General features: G+C 40.2%; 1 protein-coding gene across 1 annotated transcript; it reads left to right on the plus strand.

Moving 5' to 3' along the window:
* The first annotated feature begins 1568 nt into the window (after window positions 1-1568).
* slc25a43 (solute carrier family 25 member 43) lies at window positions 1569-15905 on the plus strand. Its single transcript, XM_060927753.1, has 5 exons — window positions 1569-1965; window positions 4636-4877; window positions 6299-6471; window positions 10159-10293; window positions 14091-15905. The coding sequence occupies exons 1-5, from the start codon at window positions 1694-1696 to the stop codon at window positions 14307-14309; spliced, it is 1041 nt and encodes a 346-aa protein (XP_060783736.1). The 5' UTR covers window positions 1569-1693; the 3' UTR covers window positions 14310-15905.
* Window positions 15906-20269: the final 4364 nt, after the last annotated feature.

Here is a 20269-nt window from a genome sequence, read left to right on the forward strand (position 1 = left end):
ACTTTGAGGCAATGTTATCAGTGATATCAAATTAACAAATGGAATGACATTGTTTCTAGGGTTAGGGTTAGGTTATAGGTGATATCACTGATAACATTGCCTCAAAGTATGTCATTCCACCTAAAAACACTGTCATTCCATTTGTAAAAGGGGATATCACTGATAACATTAGCTTAAAGTATGTCATTCCACCTAAAAACGCTGTCATTCCATTTGTAAAAGGGGATATCACTGATAACATTAGCTTAAAGTATGTCATTCCACTTAGAAACAATGTCATTCCATTTCATGAGCTGAAAGCATGTAATTCCACCTACATTTCAATCGTTATTCCATTTATAAGAATCTGAATGACAAGGGACCATTTATTGTTCAAATCACTAGCTGTCATTCCATTTCATGTGTCATTCACTTTAGGGAGTCCCAAATTTTACGAAGAAGTTCAGGAGATATTTGCTTCAACTTTGTGTTTAGATTTCTCAAAAATACAGGCCTTATTCACAGAATTTAGTTCTTTTTCCATCTTTTATTATTTCCCTATTTTATTTTAGTTTATTTCTTTATTTACTCCCATCCTTATAGGGATAGAATAGGCTTCTGAACCACACCCCAGTCCAGCAAGTGGCGGTAATGCTGCTTTTACGCTAAGCTGCCAACCGCCATAAAAACCAAAAAAAAAAAAGAAGAAGAAAGAACGTCAGGACTTACTAAATGAGATCAATCAAATATTGTTTGTACTAACCCAACAAGGCCTGCATGTCCAGTTTGTGTGGGTCCCTGCTCATAGGGGAGTGGAGGGCAACGAGGCAGCAGATAGGCTAGCAAAGGAGGCAACTACAAACACTGAAGTCCAACTTGTAATTCCCCTCAGCCGGCCAGAAGTTAAGGTTTTAATATATACTAACGTGAGTAAACTTTGGCAAGCCGAATGGAAGGAAGAGAAGAGAGGAAGACATCTATATAAGGTACATAGACATGTCACATTCAGTAAATCAGGTTATGCTGGGAGACAGGAAGAGGTATGGTTTTCCAGATTAAGGATAGGCCACACAGGGCTGAATAGCAGCCTATTTAAGATTCAGAAACATCTTACTGGTTTGTGTGAGCACTGTGGAGGGACAGAAGATGTAGAGCATGTTTTACTTAAATGTACGCATTATTCAAGGCAAAGAGAAGGACTGAAAAAGGCTGTGGAAAAATCTAAATTGACACTGTCTTTAGAAAATCTACTAGTTGAGCCTAGATCCAAACACATCACCGATGCAGTATTAGCATTTCTCAGGGAAAGTCAACTATCTAAGCGCATCTAGGGGATTTCAGCTTTCACGTTTTGCAGTTGGTCATTTGTTTCTTTGATCTACTTTTGTTTAATTATGTAATTATTTCTCTGGTATTCAGTTGGAATACTTTTTTTTTCTCCCTCTCTCTCTGGTTCTCGCACCCTCTCCTCATTTACATCTCTCTTTCATAGCACATTATGAGTAGTGCAAGTAATTAATTCAAGTGTACACACCCCAGTCCAGTAGATGGCGGTAATGCACTGCGTTTGCCAACCGCCACATAAACCTGACTGAAGAAGAAGAAAGAAAGAAAGAAATTGCAGTCAGGACAGGTTTGTGTTGACACAGCTGTTCTGTATATCAGCGTTCAGTTGGTAGATTATTAGGGCTGTGCTTTTCTTACACGGCCAGGAATGGCAACCGTGACTAAGGATGACAGATTAACAAGTTCTCAAAGTTTTCTCTGCGTCGGGTTTGCAGGAATTTTTAGTAAAACCGTTACATCGCCTCTGGAAGTGGTGAAGATTTTGAGTCAAGTGGGGACTTTTCACTGCAAGTGTGGCTTTATGCGCAGTTTTCTGCTTATTTATCAGCGTGAAGGTGTACAGGCGTTTTGGAAAGGAAATGCTGTTTCCTGTCTGCGGTTGTTCCCCTACAGTGCGATACATTTAGGAACCTACAAAACGTGAGTCTCTGTTTAACTTTCTGTTCAAGCTTTAATGATGGGGGTTTTATTGCTCGCTGGTTGAGCGAGTGCTGTACTGCTTCAATGGTCATCAAAAGATGAAGCATGGCATCTTTCAGAGCTTCAACTAATCTAATCAGACTGGTGTGTTTACATTGGGAATTAGCCCTAGCTATATTAACTAAACCCTTAACTTAAACAGTACTGTTAAATAGGAAGCCGGTATTTAACGGCGTGTTTTTGGTATGTGTGCTATATTGAATTACGTCAGTTGTTGGGCTAAGTTTGGTTTTGTGTTAGCTGTAAAGTTTACTTCAGTTCAACCTGACATCACGCCTTCTCTGACGGGCCAATCACAGAGCAGGAAAACCGGCACATTCGATGACGTCATGACGGCCCACCTCAGTGTTCTACAAGGGCGTTTCCAAACACTGCCTTCAATCAGTCTCATCTCATTATCTCTAGCTGCTTTATCCTGTTCTAGGGCAATTCCATGTAAATGTCAACCTCACCATGCAAAAATAAAGCAACATGTAATACATCAAAACCACTCCCAGAGATATCACCTAGGCCTGTATTTTACAGATGTGAACAAGCTGAACCAATTTGTAACCAACCTAATATGTCACGGTCAGTCTTTCTTTCTTATAATGTAAAACCCAAGCTAAAATCAACTTTGATCATGTACAATTCTATATTATTGCCACAAGCCACAGAAATGTATGCTAAAATCCACAAAACAGCAAAACAATAGCCATCCTAAATATTATTTAAGAACTTTGATAGTTTTAGCTGATATTTAGAGAGTTTTTCAAAGGGTTATGGTGGTTAAATTGCTGATTTTCTAAACATATGCCATGTCTATTTCAGATGTCGTCACATCCATAACGGAATTTCGTCACATCCATAACACTGACTTTTCCTTCCGAAACTCTGCATGAAATACAAAATATTTTAAACAAAGATTTTTTAATATTCACCTTGGACCCCTCTATCAAATGGATATCTCCATTTCGACATTAGGTTTACAATTTCAGAGTTTGATAAAAATGTACAGTCACCCAAGAAAAGTGATACTTTTTCTGTCACATCCATAACGCATCTTTTATTGGCATTTTCTGGCATGCCCTAGATGTACTATGGGAATTGTTCTTCTTCTATCACTTCTCCAGTATGGTACAGCCTTAAAATATGCAACACCTGTTTAAATACTGGGAGACAATAAAACATGCACTGGGTCATTTGTTGCCATTTTGAGTTCAAGTGTCACGTCCATAACGCTGGAATTGCTCTCTACAGGGTCGCAGGCAGGCTGGAGCCTATCCCAGCTGACTACAGGCGAAAGGCGGGGTACACCCTGGATAAGTCGCCAGGTCATCACAGGGCTGACACATAGACACAGACAAATATTCACAGTCACGCCTACGGTCAATTTAGAGTCACCAGTTAACCTAAGCTGCATGTCTTTGGACTGTGGGGGAAACCGGAGCACCCGGAGGAAACCCACGCGGACACGGGGAGAACATGCAAACTCCGCACAGAAAGGCCCTCGCCGGCCACGGGGCTCGAACCTGGACCTTCTTGCTGTGAGGCGACAGTGCTAACCACTACACCACCGTGTAAATCTCATCTCATTATCTCTAGCCGCTTTATCCTGTTCTACAGGGTCGCAGGCAAGCTGGAGCCTATCCCAGCTGACTACGGGCGAAAGGCGGGGTACACCCTGGACAAGTCGCCAGGTTATTGCAGGGCTGACAAACTACCATTCACACTCACGGTTAACTTAGAGCCACCAGTTAACCTAACCTGCATGTCTTTGGACTGTGAGGGAAACCGGAGAACCTGGAGGAAACCCATGCAGACACGGGAAGAACATGCAAACTCCACACAGAAAGGTCCTCACCGGTGGCTGGACTTGAACCCAGCACCTTCTTGCTGTGAGGTGACAGTGCTAACCACTACACCACCGTGTAAACCTCATCTCATTATCTCTAGCCGCTTTATCCTGTTCTGCAGGGTCGCAGGCAAGCTGGAGCCTATCCCAGCTGGCTACGGGCGAAAGGCGGGGTACACCCTGGACAAGTCGCCAGGTCATCACAGGGCTGACACATAGACGCAGGGAACCATTCACACTCACATTGATACCTACGGTCAATTTAGAGTCACCAGTTAACCTAACCTGCATGTCTTTGGACTGTGGGGGAGGAAACCCACATGGACACGTGGAGAACATGCAAACTCCGCACAGAAAGGCCCTCGCCGGCCACGGGGCTCGAACCCGGACCTTCTTGCTGTGAGGCAACAGCGCTAACCACTACACCACCGTGCCGCCTGGATGGATTTGTGTGTGTGATTTTTATATTTAGCTAGCAGTTTAGGAATGTCCTATAGAGTTCTCAGAAATAGGGCAGTAACTTGAGCAGCCTTTGACAACACCAGCATGATGGATTTGTTTTATTTAGGCCATGGATTATACTTGGTGTACACTACAGTTAAGCCTTACAAGATATATCCTAGAGATGAACACACAACTGATCTTTACCTCTTTCTGTGCCATGGAACCTGTCTTCATGAAACAAATCTGAGTCTGTGTGGAACATAAGCATATGAAAGCATGTGAGAGAAACAAACCTTTTGCGCTTTAACTGAATTTATTCCTATGTCCAACAGAATCATCCACCTCTATATGGACGAGCTTGGTCGCATTTCTCAGTGGAAGGCCATAGTGACTGGTGGTCTAGCAGGTGTATCTGCTGCTCTGCTTACATATCCCTTAGAGGTAGTTGAAACCAGACTGATTGCCCAGAACTGCAGAGAATCCACGTATCGGGGTGTGCTGCACACTCTTTCCAGCATAAACCGACATGAGGGGTTCCTTGCTCTCTATCGTGGCTTTTCTCTCACTATATTAGGTATGTGTTTAACTTCTTAATTTATTATTCTATTATAAAGATTACCTCATTTGGTTGATGCTTTTATCCAAAGCGGCTTACAATTCAGACAGGGTACAACTAAGCAGTTGAGGTGCTTAGTTGTAAGTGCATGTCCTGGACCAATTTTTTTTTTTAAATATGAAAGCATGTCCCTTTACACACTCATCCAGAAGGGTAATTTTGCACAAGACCATTTGTCTAGAGCAGGAAAAAAAAACGTGTCTGGAAAAATCCCAAGCGAGTCTGGAGCCAGATTCGTGACGTCACCTGCGGAAGCGCCAGCAGGCTGCGTGAGCTTTGCACGGTTTCAGTGCACAGCCTGTGTAGACCAAGCGCTCCCATTTCTCTCTCACTGTCCGGTCTTTTGGAAAACGATGAGTACTAATCCCATCATGATTGGTGTTGCTACACCCTCCTACGATACATCTGTTAACCATTTTAATAATTACGTGATAACGTTGAAGAAATTTGCAGAAAACCACCAGGTCGTTTTCTCATAAACAAACCAGCGTTGGCGTAGGATTCAGAAGGAGGTGTCCCGCACGCGACGTCACGAAAATCAATGTTTCCCGGGAAATCCAAATGCCAAGTTTTTTCAGAGGTGGACCAATTCGCCTCAAATGGCTTGATTTCAGCTGAATTTTTCTGGTATTGTGCAAGGTAAAAAAAAATTGCACAAAATGAGATGAGGTGACAGACATTTGACCAAAGTTTTTAATGTAAAATAGAATTATTGATCTTGCTCCTGAATTTACCTATGATGTGCACTTTAAGGGCCTTGCTCAAGGACATAACCATAGCAGCTTGGTTTCAAACTGGGATTTGAAATCATGGCCTTCCAATCAGTAGCCCAATACCACTGTTTTGCTTTGTCTTTCTTACAAGGTGCACATTATTTGTACAGCTTTTGTAATATGCATAGTCCTAATTTATACCACACTCATTTCTCATGTTTGATTATGCTTGCCAATACTTGGTATGTTGAATTTCACTGGGAATTGTGCATCTTATTTTGCAGTATACTTGACAGTCATGCATTCCTTGCAGTTGGTCATGTGCGTTTTAATTGCCATGTTCCTGCGGTTTAGTGTCACTTTACCTCAGCTGACTGTGTAATTATTCACTGAAGTTTTAAGACAGAATACTTTAATCCCCCAGGCAGGGAAATTTGGGAAATGTTATACAGCCCTTTTTATTTATTTATTTTTTTAAATGCCCCTTATGCTTATCTTTCTCAAATATCAAATAGTATGATGTGATTTATAGCCAAGTGCATCTGTTCATTCACACACTAGATAAAGCTAAACTTGCTATAACCAGGTAGATGTATTTGCTTGAATTCTAGACACTGTGGCAATTTCTTTTGAATGTCTATCCTCTTTTTCTTTTCACTGGTGTAGGTGCAGTTCCCTTCTCATTTGGCTGCTATGTAGTTTTTATTAACTTGGACAAGTTGTGGCAGGAGCACCACTTCCGTTTCACCTCTTTGCAGAACTTTATCAATGGCTGTCTTGCTGCAGGAGTGGCTCAGACTCTCTCTTTCCCTTTTGAGACAATTAAAAGGAAAATGCAGGTGAGATTAGCATTATGGCTCCTCTTTTGTATTTATACAAACTATTGAGTATACACTCTCTTCCTCCATTAAGGTGGGCATACACTGTGCGATTTTTGGCCCGATTTTGACACGATTTTCACTCGTGCGACTATTTTGGAGATCGGGCCGAGTTTTGGCTCAATCGTGCGTCTCGGATCGTGTAGTATACATGGGGGTAACGACAAGCGATTAACACCTCACGACCTCCTCCCGATCGATCGGATGAAAATCAAACCTGTTTGAAATCCTGAGCATCGCATCCGAGCATCGGATCGTATGGTGTGAGAACAGGAATCGTAAGCTGCGTGCTGTTTACCCCGCGATTCACTCGTACAGTGTGAGCAGCAGCTGAATACTGCGATTGAAAAAAATCGCACAGTGTATGCCCAGCTTTATGGATGCATGATATAAAATGGTGTTATTGGGAAATGGGCCAATCAATTTGTTTTAGCTTCATTTTTTACTTTTTTCACAGTTTTGTAAATCACTCCATTAGAAAATGGCAAGTACTTTCTCCCACCTTTAAATATCAACGAAACTTTGGTTACAATACCATGAACATCTGCCATTTTTAGTACAATTCCCTGTCATGTTTTACTTCACCGTCCTCCCAACTTGGCTGTAATTGGATAAAACTCTTTTAAGCTGCTTCACTTTCATATGGAGTACTGTGAAGTCTCAGACACCCTAATTTTTATACATCTTGTCTTGGATTCATTAAATGTCAGTCAGTATAAAGGAAAACAGCAGAATGGTAAACAGGGCACTGCTTTCTTGCTTGGCTGTAGATAAAATACTGCTATTTACCACTTGGTGGCAGAAACGACATAACTTCTGACTGCAACTAAGTTTACATACAGTGACCTGAATGTCATCTTGGATATGAATGTCATGGCAATATTTGGGCTTTCAGTAATTTCTTTGAACTGTTCTTTTTCTGTGGCAGAATGTACAGCATACATCTTTTTAATAAAAAAAAACACTAGAATTTGGTGCACAAGTTTTAACTTTCTTTGGGTTTTCTGAAATCAACACAGGGTCAAAAATGTACATACAGCATGCCTAATATTTGGGTAAAATGTCTCTTTGCAAGATTCACCTTGACCAAACACTTTTTTTTTTTTTTTTTTTGTTTACCATGAACAAGCTTCTGGCAGAATTCTGGTTGGATATTTCACGACTCTTCATGGTAGAATTAGTAAAGTTCAATTAATTACCCACCCCCACCCCCGGCATGGACTCGACTTCTAAGCACGGTCCATATGTTTTCAATAGGGTTGAAGTCAGGACTTGTTTTAAGTTTAATGTTAGCCTGCTTTATCCTCCACAACCAGCTCTGATGTGTGTTTGGGTTCATTGTCCTGTTGTAAGTCCCAAGTCGTGTTCAAGTTTCTGATGGTTTATGCTGAAGAATTCTGAGGTTGTCCTCTTTCATCATTCCATCCACTTTGTGCAATGAACCAGTTCCACTGGCTGTAAAACAGCCCCAGAGCATGATGATCCTACCACCACCACCAGCTGGTACAGTGTCCCTCTGTACATGGTGGTCATTGTGGCCAAACAATTCAATCTTTCTCATCTGGCCATACAGCTATCCTCCAGAAGGCATTTTTCTTTGTGTGGTCAGCTTCAAACTTTATGCTTGAAGGTGTCAATTTTGGAGCAGGGGGTTATTTCTTGGATAGCAGCCTCTTAGTCCATGGTGATCTGAACTGTAGACAGTGATCCATCAGCTTCCGGTTCATGGCAGGGCTGTGCCATGGTGGTTCCCAGGCTGTTTCTGACCATCCAAACCAATTTCCTTTCAGCTGAGGGTGACGGTTTGGGTTTTCTTTAAGCAAAGTGGCTTGGCAAAGTGACTACACCTCACAATAACTTGCATACAGTTGCTTGAACTGATCTTGGAATTTGCAGTTGTTTAGAAATGGCTCCAAGAGACATTCCGGAGATGTGTATATCTGTGATCCTCTTTCTCAGATCTGCACTGAGCTCCTTGGATTTTCCCACTTTACTGTGTGTTGGTCAGTCCAATGAGTGCTGTAAACAAACCCTTTTTATGAAGGCACAGAGAAGCTACCAGCTGTAGTCAGTCATCATTAATAACGAAGTTAAGAGACCTTGGCAAGATGAGACATTTTTGGAAGCTTCAGCACCTCTGAATTAATAATCCAAGTGTGTAAAATTTTTGGCCTGGTGTTGATTTCAGAAAACCCAAAGAAAATTAATATTTGTGCACAATTCTAGTGTTTTTATTTTTTTATTTTTTTTAATTAAAGATGTATGCTGTACAATTATTCTGCCACAGAAAAAGTCCAGTTCAAAGAAATGACTGAAAGCCCAAATATTGCCATGACATTCATATCCACGATGACATTCATGTCACTGTATGTAAACTTCTGACAACTATCAGTCTGTCAAGTAATACTGGCTGATCCAGTGGGCTGCAAGAACACAGTATATTTTTGGAAATAATAGAATGCAGCCTACTATAGAAGGGGAACAGTCAGCTGCAGTAACTAAGAATCAAGGTGGTGTGTTTATTGGCTGAACAATATCCAAATGCAAATGGTTTGTCGTCTTACCTCCGTTATTTCAATCTCGCTTAAATGGTGGTTCAGCTGGTTGTCTATTCACCTTGAGGGGAATGTCCGACAACCTGCTGTGCACTCTGAAAATAATCACCATGAGTCAGTGGTAAATCCTTTTCAACAACATGATCAAATTCTATGACTTGCCTTGGCTGTCGGATGTACCTGAGAGGTGTACGTCTTCCAAAGTACACATTCCAACTTGTGTGTGTGTGTGTATGTGTGTGTGTGTATATATATATATATATATATATATATATATATATATATATATATATATATATATATATATATATATATATATATTAATAATATTTGTCCTTTTAAAGTGCATATCATGGGTAAGTTCAGGAGTAAGATCAATGTAATTCTCCTATTTTATATTAAACTTTGGTCAAATATCTGTAACATTCTGCATTCTCTGCAGTTTTTTTTACCTTGCGCAATACCAGAAAAATTCAGTTGAAATCAAGCCATTTGAGGCGAATTGGTCCGCCTCTGAAAAACTTTGTCTTTGAATTTCCCAAGAAACATTGATTTTTGTGACGTCATCCGCGGGACGCCTCCCTCTGAATCCTACGTCAGCGCTGGTTTGTTTATGAGAGCAACCTGGTGGTTTTCTGCAAATTCATTCAACATTATCACGTAATTATTAAAATGGTTAACAGATGTATCGTAGGAGGGTGTAGCAACACCAATCTTGATGGGATTAGTACTCATCGTTTTCCAAAAGACCAGACAATGAGAGAGAAGTGGGAGCGCTTGGTCTACACAGGCTGTGCACTAAAACTGTGCAAAGCTCGCACAGCCTGCTGGCGGTAACGCAGATAACGTCACGAATCTGGCTCCAGACTCCCTTGGGATTTTTCCAGATATGTTTTGGTTTTTTTTTTCCTGCTGTAGACCGATGGCCTTGTGCAAAATTACTCTTCTGGATGAGTGTGTAAAGGGATGGTTTCATATTTAAAAAAAAAAAAAAAATTTGTCCAGAATATGCCCTTTAACCACATTTTGGGGTTTTTTTTTTTTTTTTTAAATGGGCTCCTTGAATTTCTAATGTGTTATTTATTTAATATAGGCTCAGAGTCCTCTTCTGCCACACTGTGGAGGAGTTGATGTCCATTTTACTGGAATGGTGGACTGCTTCAAGCAGGTTGTCAAAACCAAGGGTGTCTTGTCTTTGTGGAGTGGCATTACAGCCAACATGCTCAAGGTAACGTGGGGGGAGTGTACCTTTTTTTTTTTTAAAGTGTTTTATATAAATGTGTAAGCACTATCCATATTCACTGGATATGGGCAGTGGTGTGTTCTGATTGGCTACTCTATGCTATTGGCTCATATACCATAGCAGAGTAGAGAAAAACAATGGTGGCACGTGTTGCTGAACCAACTGAAGACAAAATAAAAACTTGAAGACAAAATCCCCAAAAAATAATTTAAAAAAAGCAACAAAATTAGTCATTCCCAAATCCCGGCATGCATTGTGTGCTTGGAACTTCAGGTGGCTAGGCTCATGTTGCTGATAACAGTACAAAAACAAATACTGGGCTATATTAATCACTTTCGATGTTCAAATATCGGCTGTAGGCTGAAATGTTCAAACAGGCCATTGCCTTTTATTTATCTAGTTGCTGGTTCCATGGTGGGTTTTTTTTTTTTTTTTTTTTTGGTGAGCACAGAGGCTTTTAATCAGTCGTACTTATATTATTGCGTTGTCTTTGGCACTGATTGCGCTGCCACAGCATTCTGCAGACTCCACAGACTGACGGTATAGCTTTCACCCGTCTGTTCAATGTCAGTGAGGAAGTTTCTTTGAACGCTTCTATGTCAGACCAGCAGACTGATAAACATCTGATGTCAATGGGGTGACCGATGTAATAGTATCTGAGAATAAATGTCTGACTTCTGGTCTGCTTTACACCTGTACAAATGGATGATCTCTTCAACTCATGAAATGAATCATCAGTTTCCAAATATTTTATTCACCACCATGGACCACTGGGATCAGTGTAGATTGTTCCTGGTTGCACTAGAAAGCAGAAGAGGTAAAAGGCATTAAATTGGTCAAATGTACAAGCAGCTAAGATGTTGCTCAGCCTCAAGCATGCTGTGTCCAAGTCAAACCTTGGTTAAGCATTAAATGTTTAATATACAATTTAAATCGTAGGATTTCTCAATGGATGTCTGCTAGTGCACTTGGACTATAATAACGAGCACCACAGAATGCAGTGGCAGTCAGTCAGAGCCAAAGACAATGCGATAATCGAATTAAAAGCATCTGTGCTGACGAAAACTACCATGGAACCAGTAGCTAGACAAATAAAGGCAATCTAATAACCTCACGATTCAGCTTACATCTGCTGTTTGAACATCGAAAATGATCATGTAGCCTAATTTGTTTTTATACTGTTATCATCAACATGAGCCTAGCCACCAGAAGTTCCCAGTGTGCAATGCATGCTGGGATTTGGGAAAGGGGCAAATGGAATAAAAGTATTAGATGGTAAGAATGTATCTCTATTACTGCATTTTTCACAAATTGCTGCTGTCCCTTTGTCAGTTTGTGATTTTGTTGGACTGTTTGTATGAAGTTTTTATTTATAGAATTTGTGAAAAAAAGGGCTCTTTCTCAATCTAGTGAATGTGGATATAGTAACAATTATACCACCTCACCTCTAGTGTATTAAAGTTAGCAAAATCAATCATCTGCCTCTCATTTTCTATACTGCTTATCCATTTCTGGGTCGCGGGGGAAGCCGGCACCTATCCCAGCTAACATTGGGTAGAAGGCAAGGGTACGTCCTGGGTGGGCTGCCAATCCATCGGTGGCACAGTAGTGTAGTGGTTAGCACTGTCACTTCACAGCAAGAAGGTCCCAGGTTCGAGCCCTGTAGCCGACGGGGGCCTTTCTGTATGGAGTTTGCATGTTCTCCCAGTGTCTGTGCGGGTTTCCTCTGGGTGCTCTGGTTTCCCCTGCCATCCAAAGACGTGTTTAGGTTAACTGGCTATTCCAAATTGCCCATAGGGGGGTCAGCGCGCAATTAGTTTATATTTTTTTCTAAAATTCAGATGCTGTAGTTGAAGGAGAGGGTGGAAAGGCTATTTCTCTTTGTGCCTGATGCAATATTTGAAGCAGGAGCTGCTATTTGTACAATAGTAGACAAAGATGCTTCGGTTGTTTTGGCTATAGCGCCCACTGATGAAATACCAAAAGGAGGAGAGAGTGGTGGTTCAGACAGTTTTTGTTTACAGGCAGTATTTGATGGAAGATGGCTATGATGTTACTCATACCTGAAGATACAGTATTAACTGGACAGCGTACATTTTGCTCGTGAGAATCTTTCAGAGCCTGTAAATACAGAAGAGAAAACTGATTTAGTTTAGAGAGATAACAGGATGGCGTGTCCATTCATTTGATATTGAAATCGTGTTTTTAGATGCAGTATAACATTGCACATGTTTCAGTGGACAAAAAGGCAACAACAAGATTCGGAAATAAACTTCCCTGTGTATCACAGAGTGATTTTTAACTTGCAGTGGCCTTTTCCTTCGCACAAATTCCGTGATTATTGTAGAAACACTACCTTAAAATTTCAAACAGGTTCAATTCGCCCTAAAATCAGCTCTCTGTAAAGGGACACTGTAAGATCATAGGTTTTGGAATTTTGAAAAATCTTATGGGTTTTGTTTTTTAAATTGGTAATTGCATGCTGACACACACACCCATCATCACCACCACCACCTCTACTTAACATTGTAGCACAAAATAGAAAGGGTGTAGATGTTCTTAACTGGTACTGTTAGAACCAGAAAAGGTTGTGGGTGCTAGAACCTATGACCTGGATGACTGAGAATCTTGACAGACAGAAAAGGTTGTTTTATGAACAACTTGGTTTTAAAGGTGAATCCTAACAAATTCCCAGCTGTTGCGTGCTTGCTGTGCACACTGCATTATGGCACAACACGCCACCTGCTCCTGCCGGCTCCAGTACTGAAAGTGAAAGTGCCTAATTACTGCCATTATTTAGCCTTGTGCCTACCAAGTGAGGTTACAAAGATAATTACAAAGAGACACTGCTTTATCACAACTGTGGAAGCTGAACACCAAATTGGTGTCTAAAGGGGGAAACAATGAATAAGCAAACTATGATTTTGCACAGTATATTAAATTCCTAGGTTCCAGAAAACCGCTGGAGCAGTTGTTGCTCTTCACGAGCGACTTGGCTTGTGTATTTGTTTGACAACCAACCAAAGATTAGGAGGAATTCGAAGAGCTTTCGTGTGTGGATACACAAGAAGGCAGTGTCACACATGACGTCACACATGCAGAGCCGCTGACCTGTGAATTGCTGTGATCTAATAATGGCGAACAACCCTTTTTATTTATTTATTTTTTTTTAACTCTGAACTTTTACAACCTATTTGAGCATATCACACACAGAAAACCCAGGATTTTATGATGTAATTTTTGTTAGATTAGTACCTTTTTTTTATTTTTTTTTTTAAATCAGCCACCTTTCAGTTCCAGAGTCATGAGTTTGATCACCACATACTGATGAAATGCCAACCTTTCTAAAGACTTAAATAATTGCAGAAAAAGATGTCCATCTATAACCTTACTGGTATGCACTTTATTTAAAAAAAAAAAAGGGCTACTGTAGGTCTTCTGAGTTCATTGTTTCAAAACATCAGCCAAAAACTTGTTTAATGCAGAGCTACATTTTACATTATTCTTACAAGCCCGACATCATGTGAGCGACTCCCACGTGCTCATAAAACCATGTGTCTTTGCAAAAATTGGCAGTTTTGGGGAAATCTGAGTTGGGTAGATGACTTTGCAAGTCCCTGTAACATGCTGGATTAATTTTAAATAAAGAACATTATGCTTGCAACGTCTTGTGACCGCTATGGTGTTTGGACCCTGATTGCTGCTTGAGGCATGGTTTGTTTTTATTATTGCTGTTGTCCTGGATGAATGTCAGTCAGCTGTGGTTGTTGATTCTTGTTTAGATCATCCCTTACTATGGCCTGCTCTTCAGCTGCTTTGAGATGTGTAAGCAATTCTGGCTTTACCAAAATGGTTACACCATGTCTCCATTGAGCTACAAGCTCAAACCAGGAGTGGACCAAAGCCTGGGCCCTCAAGAACTGCAGGAGTTTAAGCGCCACCTGAGAAACCGACAAATCCAGGCCCAAAGTTCTTCAATGGGAAATCGGTGGGAAACTTAACCATATTATAAGCAAATACTGTACATAATAAGCGGAAAAAACATGTAAAGACTAGGTAGGAGTTTGTTAGAACACTTTCTCTAGTGTTGTCACTTCTGCTAAAAACCATATGGCCACTTAAGTATACTTAGTTAATGGATTAATACACTTGAATTCACTTGAGCACTTCTGTTAATACATGCAAGAATGGACATTTTGCTTCTAAAGGGCACCTTACGACAGTTTTTACTTGTTAGTATGACATTGCACAACTTGCACACAATGGTATGCATAAAGTGTTCAGTATTGTCGAAGCTGGGTAACCATTACAAGTATTTGGTAAACGGTATGGACATTTCTACTGTGAGAACTGATCTTATGCTACCTGAATTTAGAAGACCTTGTACATCGTCTGTAACAGTACTCACTGTTAAGAAATGTATTACACCCACTTACTGTGTTTATCAAGCCATTTTAAGGATTTTATACCATGAATAACTGAAACACAACCAATACAGCTTTGACCATATTAATATTGTATCAATATTACTGTGGTTGTAAAATTATTTTTTTTTATAAATTAAGGGCCTCTCATGATGGACTATTTCAGTGCCTTCAAATAATTCATGAATATAATGGCTTTGTCATCTCTAAATGTACTCCTTTGTGCTAATTTTTTTTTAATGTTTTATGTACTATAATGAACAGTTTCAAAGGAAGACTTTGACTCTTTTATATGATAAACTCATCTTTGTCCTCAGCTGAGTGGTAGTTTTGCTTTTGCAACTTGTTAATGTTTCATAACTATATAGTGAACACCTTTTTCATAGAGTTTAGAGGTTGACCATCTCTCCAAGTTTAATGTTACCCAAAGACATCCAATATATTAACTGATGACAACTTAGTTTAGCTAGAGCACTGTTTCTCAGTGTGGTCTGCGAGTTGATGTAAAAGATCACGTTTTCAGTGTTTTCTCAAATCACCTATGTGACTCCAAACACAAAGTTATGAGTAGCACAGATGAGTTGTTTTCTATATTAAATAAAGTCCTGTGTAAATTCAAATAGGAGCCTATTTGAATTTGTCTGACATTTTGCAACACTGCCTATAGTTACATCAGTTTAGGTTACACTTTCATATCAACATTACCTTTGAATGTGGAGGGAATGTGGAATGCTGAGAAACAAGTAACCAAATTAGGCTTGGCATTAAACTGTCAAAGATAATGGAGCGGTAGCTGAAGACCAAAGTCAGTCAAAAGAAAAGTACAAGAAACATCCGACACAAGCAAGGACATGATTCTTTGGTTGAGAAAACAAAGTAGTGCAACTAGATCAATGTGGCCCCTAATGAGATTAAAACAGTCCCATGTGGAGCCAGATATTGCTTCACTGATGCATCAGACTAAGCAGTACCATTCTTCCCATTAAGAGGACGACAACAATGAGTGAGTTGGGGATATTATTTGTAAAACTATAATTTCATTGGTGTGTAATTTGTAATATATTGTTGAAGTAGGCTCATTTTTGTTTGGGATATTTAGGGGGTTAGGTGGTCTGCAAAGTGTGTGTATGTATGTTATATATAAAAAATTTATAAAGTAATGGATAAAGTGGTCTTTGGTCTGAGCTACAGTTATGTTTGACCTATAAATTATATGTACAAGATTTCTGAGTTGTATGTAAATACTGTTTACATCATATAAACAAAAGTTTCAAATTTAGTAGGCCTACTTTGCTGATTTAAAGAATGATAGCGTAATTAAAATTTGCACTGAGCCTAAGATCACATACCTTAATTTATGTTCAGATGGCAATCTTTTTGGCTGTTGTGATAACACAATTATGCAGATTTTTTAGCAAACAAAGTAAGGCAGTTTTTGAAATTTACATATTGACCCCTTCTCTCACCAGCATTCCCCTGGGTTCTGAAAAATATTCTCCCCTTTTTTCCTTGAAAAAATCAAGTCAAAGAAATATTCACTTTTTTTCTTCACTTAGTCTTTTTTTTTTTTTTTTTTTAAGTTACTGACACATCAAAGTGGACTTAATCCAGGTTTAAACCAACCAAACTGGCACAATTCAAATATTTGTACAGGGTCTGTCCATTACATTTAAAATTTGGGCTCCACTCTAGTGTCTAATAAGAGTGACTGACTTGATTTTGGGTGCCCTGTGCACAATCAAGCTAAAAAAAAAAAAACACCCAAAACTTTAGTTTAAGCTTATTTAAGGTTATTTTAGCATGGAATTATTCAAGAGGTATTAGGACTCCCCTTACCTTCAACTCAAAACTTGATTTACAATTGAACAGAGTCGAGAAAAGTCTTTTGACCAACCAACAGTGAAGAAACCCGATTTCCTCCCCCCCCGAGAACACTGAATGAGACAGTGTTTTTCATCATATTCTTTTAAGTTCGTTTCTTAAGACACGTATTTTTAAGTATGTTACCTCGCTTGTTGACAGTTTCGGCGAACACTTCCGCCTTCTTCAAAACAGTCACCAGATGTCGAGTGGTGACGTGCCTTATCAGCTGATGTACTCTATGGAGGCGTGAACGTCCCGCCCAATTTGACAGGTAGTCCACGCCTCCTGCTGTCAGGTCGCTGCCCCAGGACTGCGCTCCAGGTGTGTGACAGCGCGTACGCTCCCTCATCCCGGTTCATCGTCCTCTGCGCCCGCTTACGTATCTCCACTGCCTCCAAAATCCAACGCTGGTATCTATTCTCTTCAGCGCGAATGACTCTGGCCTCTTCCCAATTCATAATATGATTTTGTCGTTTGCAGTGGTCTGAAATGGCTGATTTTAAGTTTTCTTGGTTTGCTTTTTCTTTTTCGGATCTTGTGAGTCTTTTTGTTGTTTCTTTTTCACATTCTAATTGGTGTTCTTTCCTGCGAGTGTGGAAGCATCTGCCCGTTTCACCAATATAGACTTTATTGCATGACCGGCAAGGAATTTCATATATGATATTGCATTTATTGTCCAGTTGTATTTTATCTTTGGGGTGAACTAGCAGCTGTCGGAGGTTCTTGTATGGTTTGACCGGGGTGTTGATGTGGTATTTCCTCATGGATCGTTGGATGCGTTCTGTAACTCCTTTTATGTATGGTAATGTGACAAAGCCCCGGTTTGTTTTTTCTGTGTTTTTTCTTGTTTGTTTGTTTCTTTCCTTTTTTTGTGTCTGTGATTTTCCTTTTCGAATTGCCCACGGTGGATATTGGCAGTTTTTTAATGCCTGTTGGATGTGTTGTTCCTCCTCCTGTCTGTCTTTCTCCTCCGTGATGTTCTGTGTTCGGTCGTATAGTGTTCTGATTACTGACATTTTGTGTGCGATGGGATGTTCAGATGTCCAGAGAAGATATTGGTCGGTATGTGTAGGTTTTCTGTATGTTGTAATTCTAATGTTCCCTTCTTCTGTGTGGTGTATTTTTAGGTCCAGAAATGCTATTGTCTTGTCCGTTTCCTCTTCGTGTGTGAATTTGATGTTGCCTGTCTTGTCTATGGAGTTTAGATGATCCGTGAGTTGTTGTGTGTGGCCTGTTTTGGTTATTTCAAGAATGTCATCAACATATCTTTTCCAGAAGATAGGTTTGCAGTCATCCGGTGCTGTTTCTATGGCTCGGGTTTCCAGATCCTCCATAAAAAAGTTGCATAGAGTGGCAGATAGCGGGTCCCCCATTGCAAATCCCTCTTTTTGTCTATAGATTGTACCTCTGTATTGGAAATATGTGGACGTGGAAATGAAATGTAATAGTTTTGTTATGTCCTGTGCTGTAAGTTTTGTACGTTTTTTCAGGGTTCTGTCTGCTTTTAACCGGTTTTCTACTATGTTAAGAGTGTTTGTGACCGGTGTTTTTGTAAAGAGGGATATGACGTCATGTGATACAAAGATTTCATCCTTTTTTATCTTGATTTCCTTTAGTTCTTTCGCCAGTTGTTTTGAGTTTTTGCAGTGGTATTCCGTGAGTCCAAGGAGTGGTTTAATTATGTCTGCCAGTGTCTTGGAAAGGTTGTAAGTAACTGATCCTATACTGTCTACTATGGGTCTTAGTGGTGCTCCGGGTTTATGAATTTTCGGTGTGCCGTATATCCGGGGGGTGATGTCTGCTGTGGGGATGAGGTGATTGTATGTTTGTTTATCAATTTTGTTGTCATCCATTAACGGTTTGAGTAATAATTTTAGTCTTTTTTTCTTTTCCTCCGTCGGGTCTTTTTTGAGTATTTTATATGTGTATGGGTCCGTGAGCATTTCATTCATTTGTTTTTCATATTGAATAGTGTCCATGATGACCGTGGTCCTCCCTTTATCAGCCGGTAGTATTGTTATTTTCTTGTTCTTTGCGAGTGTTCTGATGGCTTCCATTTCCTGTTTAGTTGTGTTTCTGGGTGGCAGTTTAGCTGAGGTGAGGATGCCTGCTATTTCGTTCCTTAATGCGGCTTTCTGTCCTTGGTCCTGTATCATATTGCATGCTAGTTCCGTAGCCAGTATGAATTCTTCATTCGGGATTTTATTTGGTGTGATGGCATAGTTTAGTCCCCGTGAGAGTATAGTGTGTTCTGCTGTTGTTAGTGTGTGTTTAGACAGGTTGCATATCCATTTTTCATTTATTTGTTTGTCCTTGCATTTATTTTGTTTCTTTTTGATAAGCCTATTTAGTTTTTTAATATGGCGTGTTTTTGTTTTTGAGAATTCTTGTTCTTGTATTGCATTTAGATGTTCTTCCATATACTTTTTTCCATGTCACTGCTGAGTTTGAACCGGAGTTTGAAATCTTGTGTTCTTTGTGTTATTTCTGTATTTAAATTGTTGATTTTGTTTGTCGTGCATCTAATTCTTTCTCTTACCAGAGTCATTCGCGCTCTTTCGATGGTCCTTTCCGCGTTTTTTGTTGGTATTGGATTTTTTATGTAGAGGCTTGCTGGAATGACGCCTTCGTCCCGGCAGCGGAGATTGAAGCGGAGATGATTTCTTTGTCGCGCCAGTTTTTTCTTTAGTTTTTCCAGGCAGCGTACCTCTTTGGCACAATCTTCTCCATAACTTATTTTTAAGTCCTGGGGCAGCGACCTGACAGCAGGAGGCGTGGACTACCTGTCAAATTGGGCGGGACGTTCACGCCTCCATAGAGTACATCAGCTGATAAGGCACGTCACCACTCGACATCTGGTGACTGTTTTGAAGAAGGCGGAAGTGTTCGCCGAAACTGTCAACAAGCGAGGTAACATACTTAAAAATACGTGTCTTAAGAAACGAACTTAAAAGAATAGTTATAATTATCAGACATAATGAATTTTCACCACATATTTTTCATCATATGTTCGCCATGGGGACTCAACACGCCACACCCCCTGAAACATATCTCCCTTCAGTCACTTGCTGACTGACAGCACTTTCACTGTGGTATTTTTGTTTTCTTTCTTTTACCGGCCCCTGTATTACCGACACTGTCTGATGTGCTCAGGGACGGTAGGGGCTCGGAGTGTGTCTCCCCGTGGCTGTTTCAGTCCTTAAATCATCTTCAGTGCTGGAAGAACCCTGCCCAAAAAAACTTTCAGTTTAGACTGTACCATTGTTTGGCTCATGCAGAGAAAATTACGCCACCACACCAGGCTGATTAAGGCGCATTGTGATTGGCCAAAAGCTTGGGCACTCATTTGGCCATTATGTGTAGTTGATTTTTATTGGTCACAAGCATGTGCTCATTGTTGACACTCTGGCTTCCCGTTGGATTTCAGCAAATGTAGGGATTTGTGGAATGATTTCTAGAAAATATGACTTAAGATAAAAAAAAGGCAAAATGACAAATTATCTGCCCTAAACGTGAAGTATTGACGTCCAACATTATGGATGCCGGTGGTGGCCTCTTGAAGAAGAAAAGTCAAAGGGACTTGTCAAGCCATCAACTGATATAGTCAAGGTGTGCCAGATGGCTGAGCGATGCATTTAAAGACTTCTCCGTTCTGTGGACAATGCTCTTCCTCA

Source organism: Neoarius graeffei, chromosome 8, assembly GCF_027579695.1.
Source record: "Neoarius graeffei isolate fNeoGra1 chromosome 8, fNeoGra1.pri, whole genome shotgun sequence".
Lineage (NCBI taxonomy): Eukaryota > Metazoa > Chordata > Actinopteri > Siluriformes > Ariidae > Neoarius > Neoarius graeffei.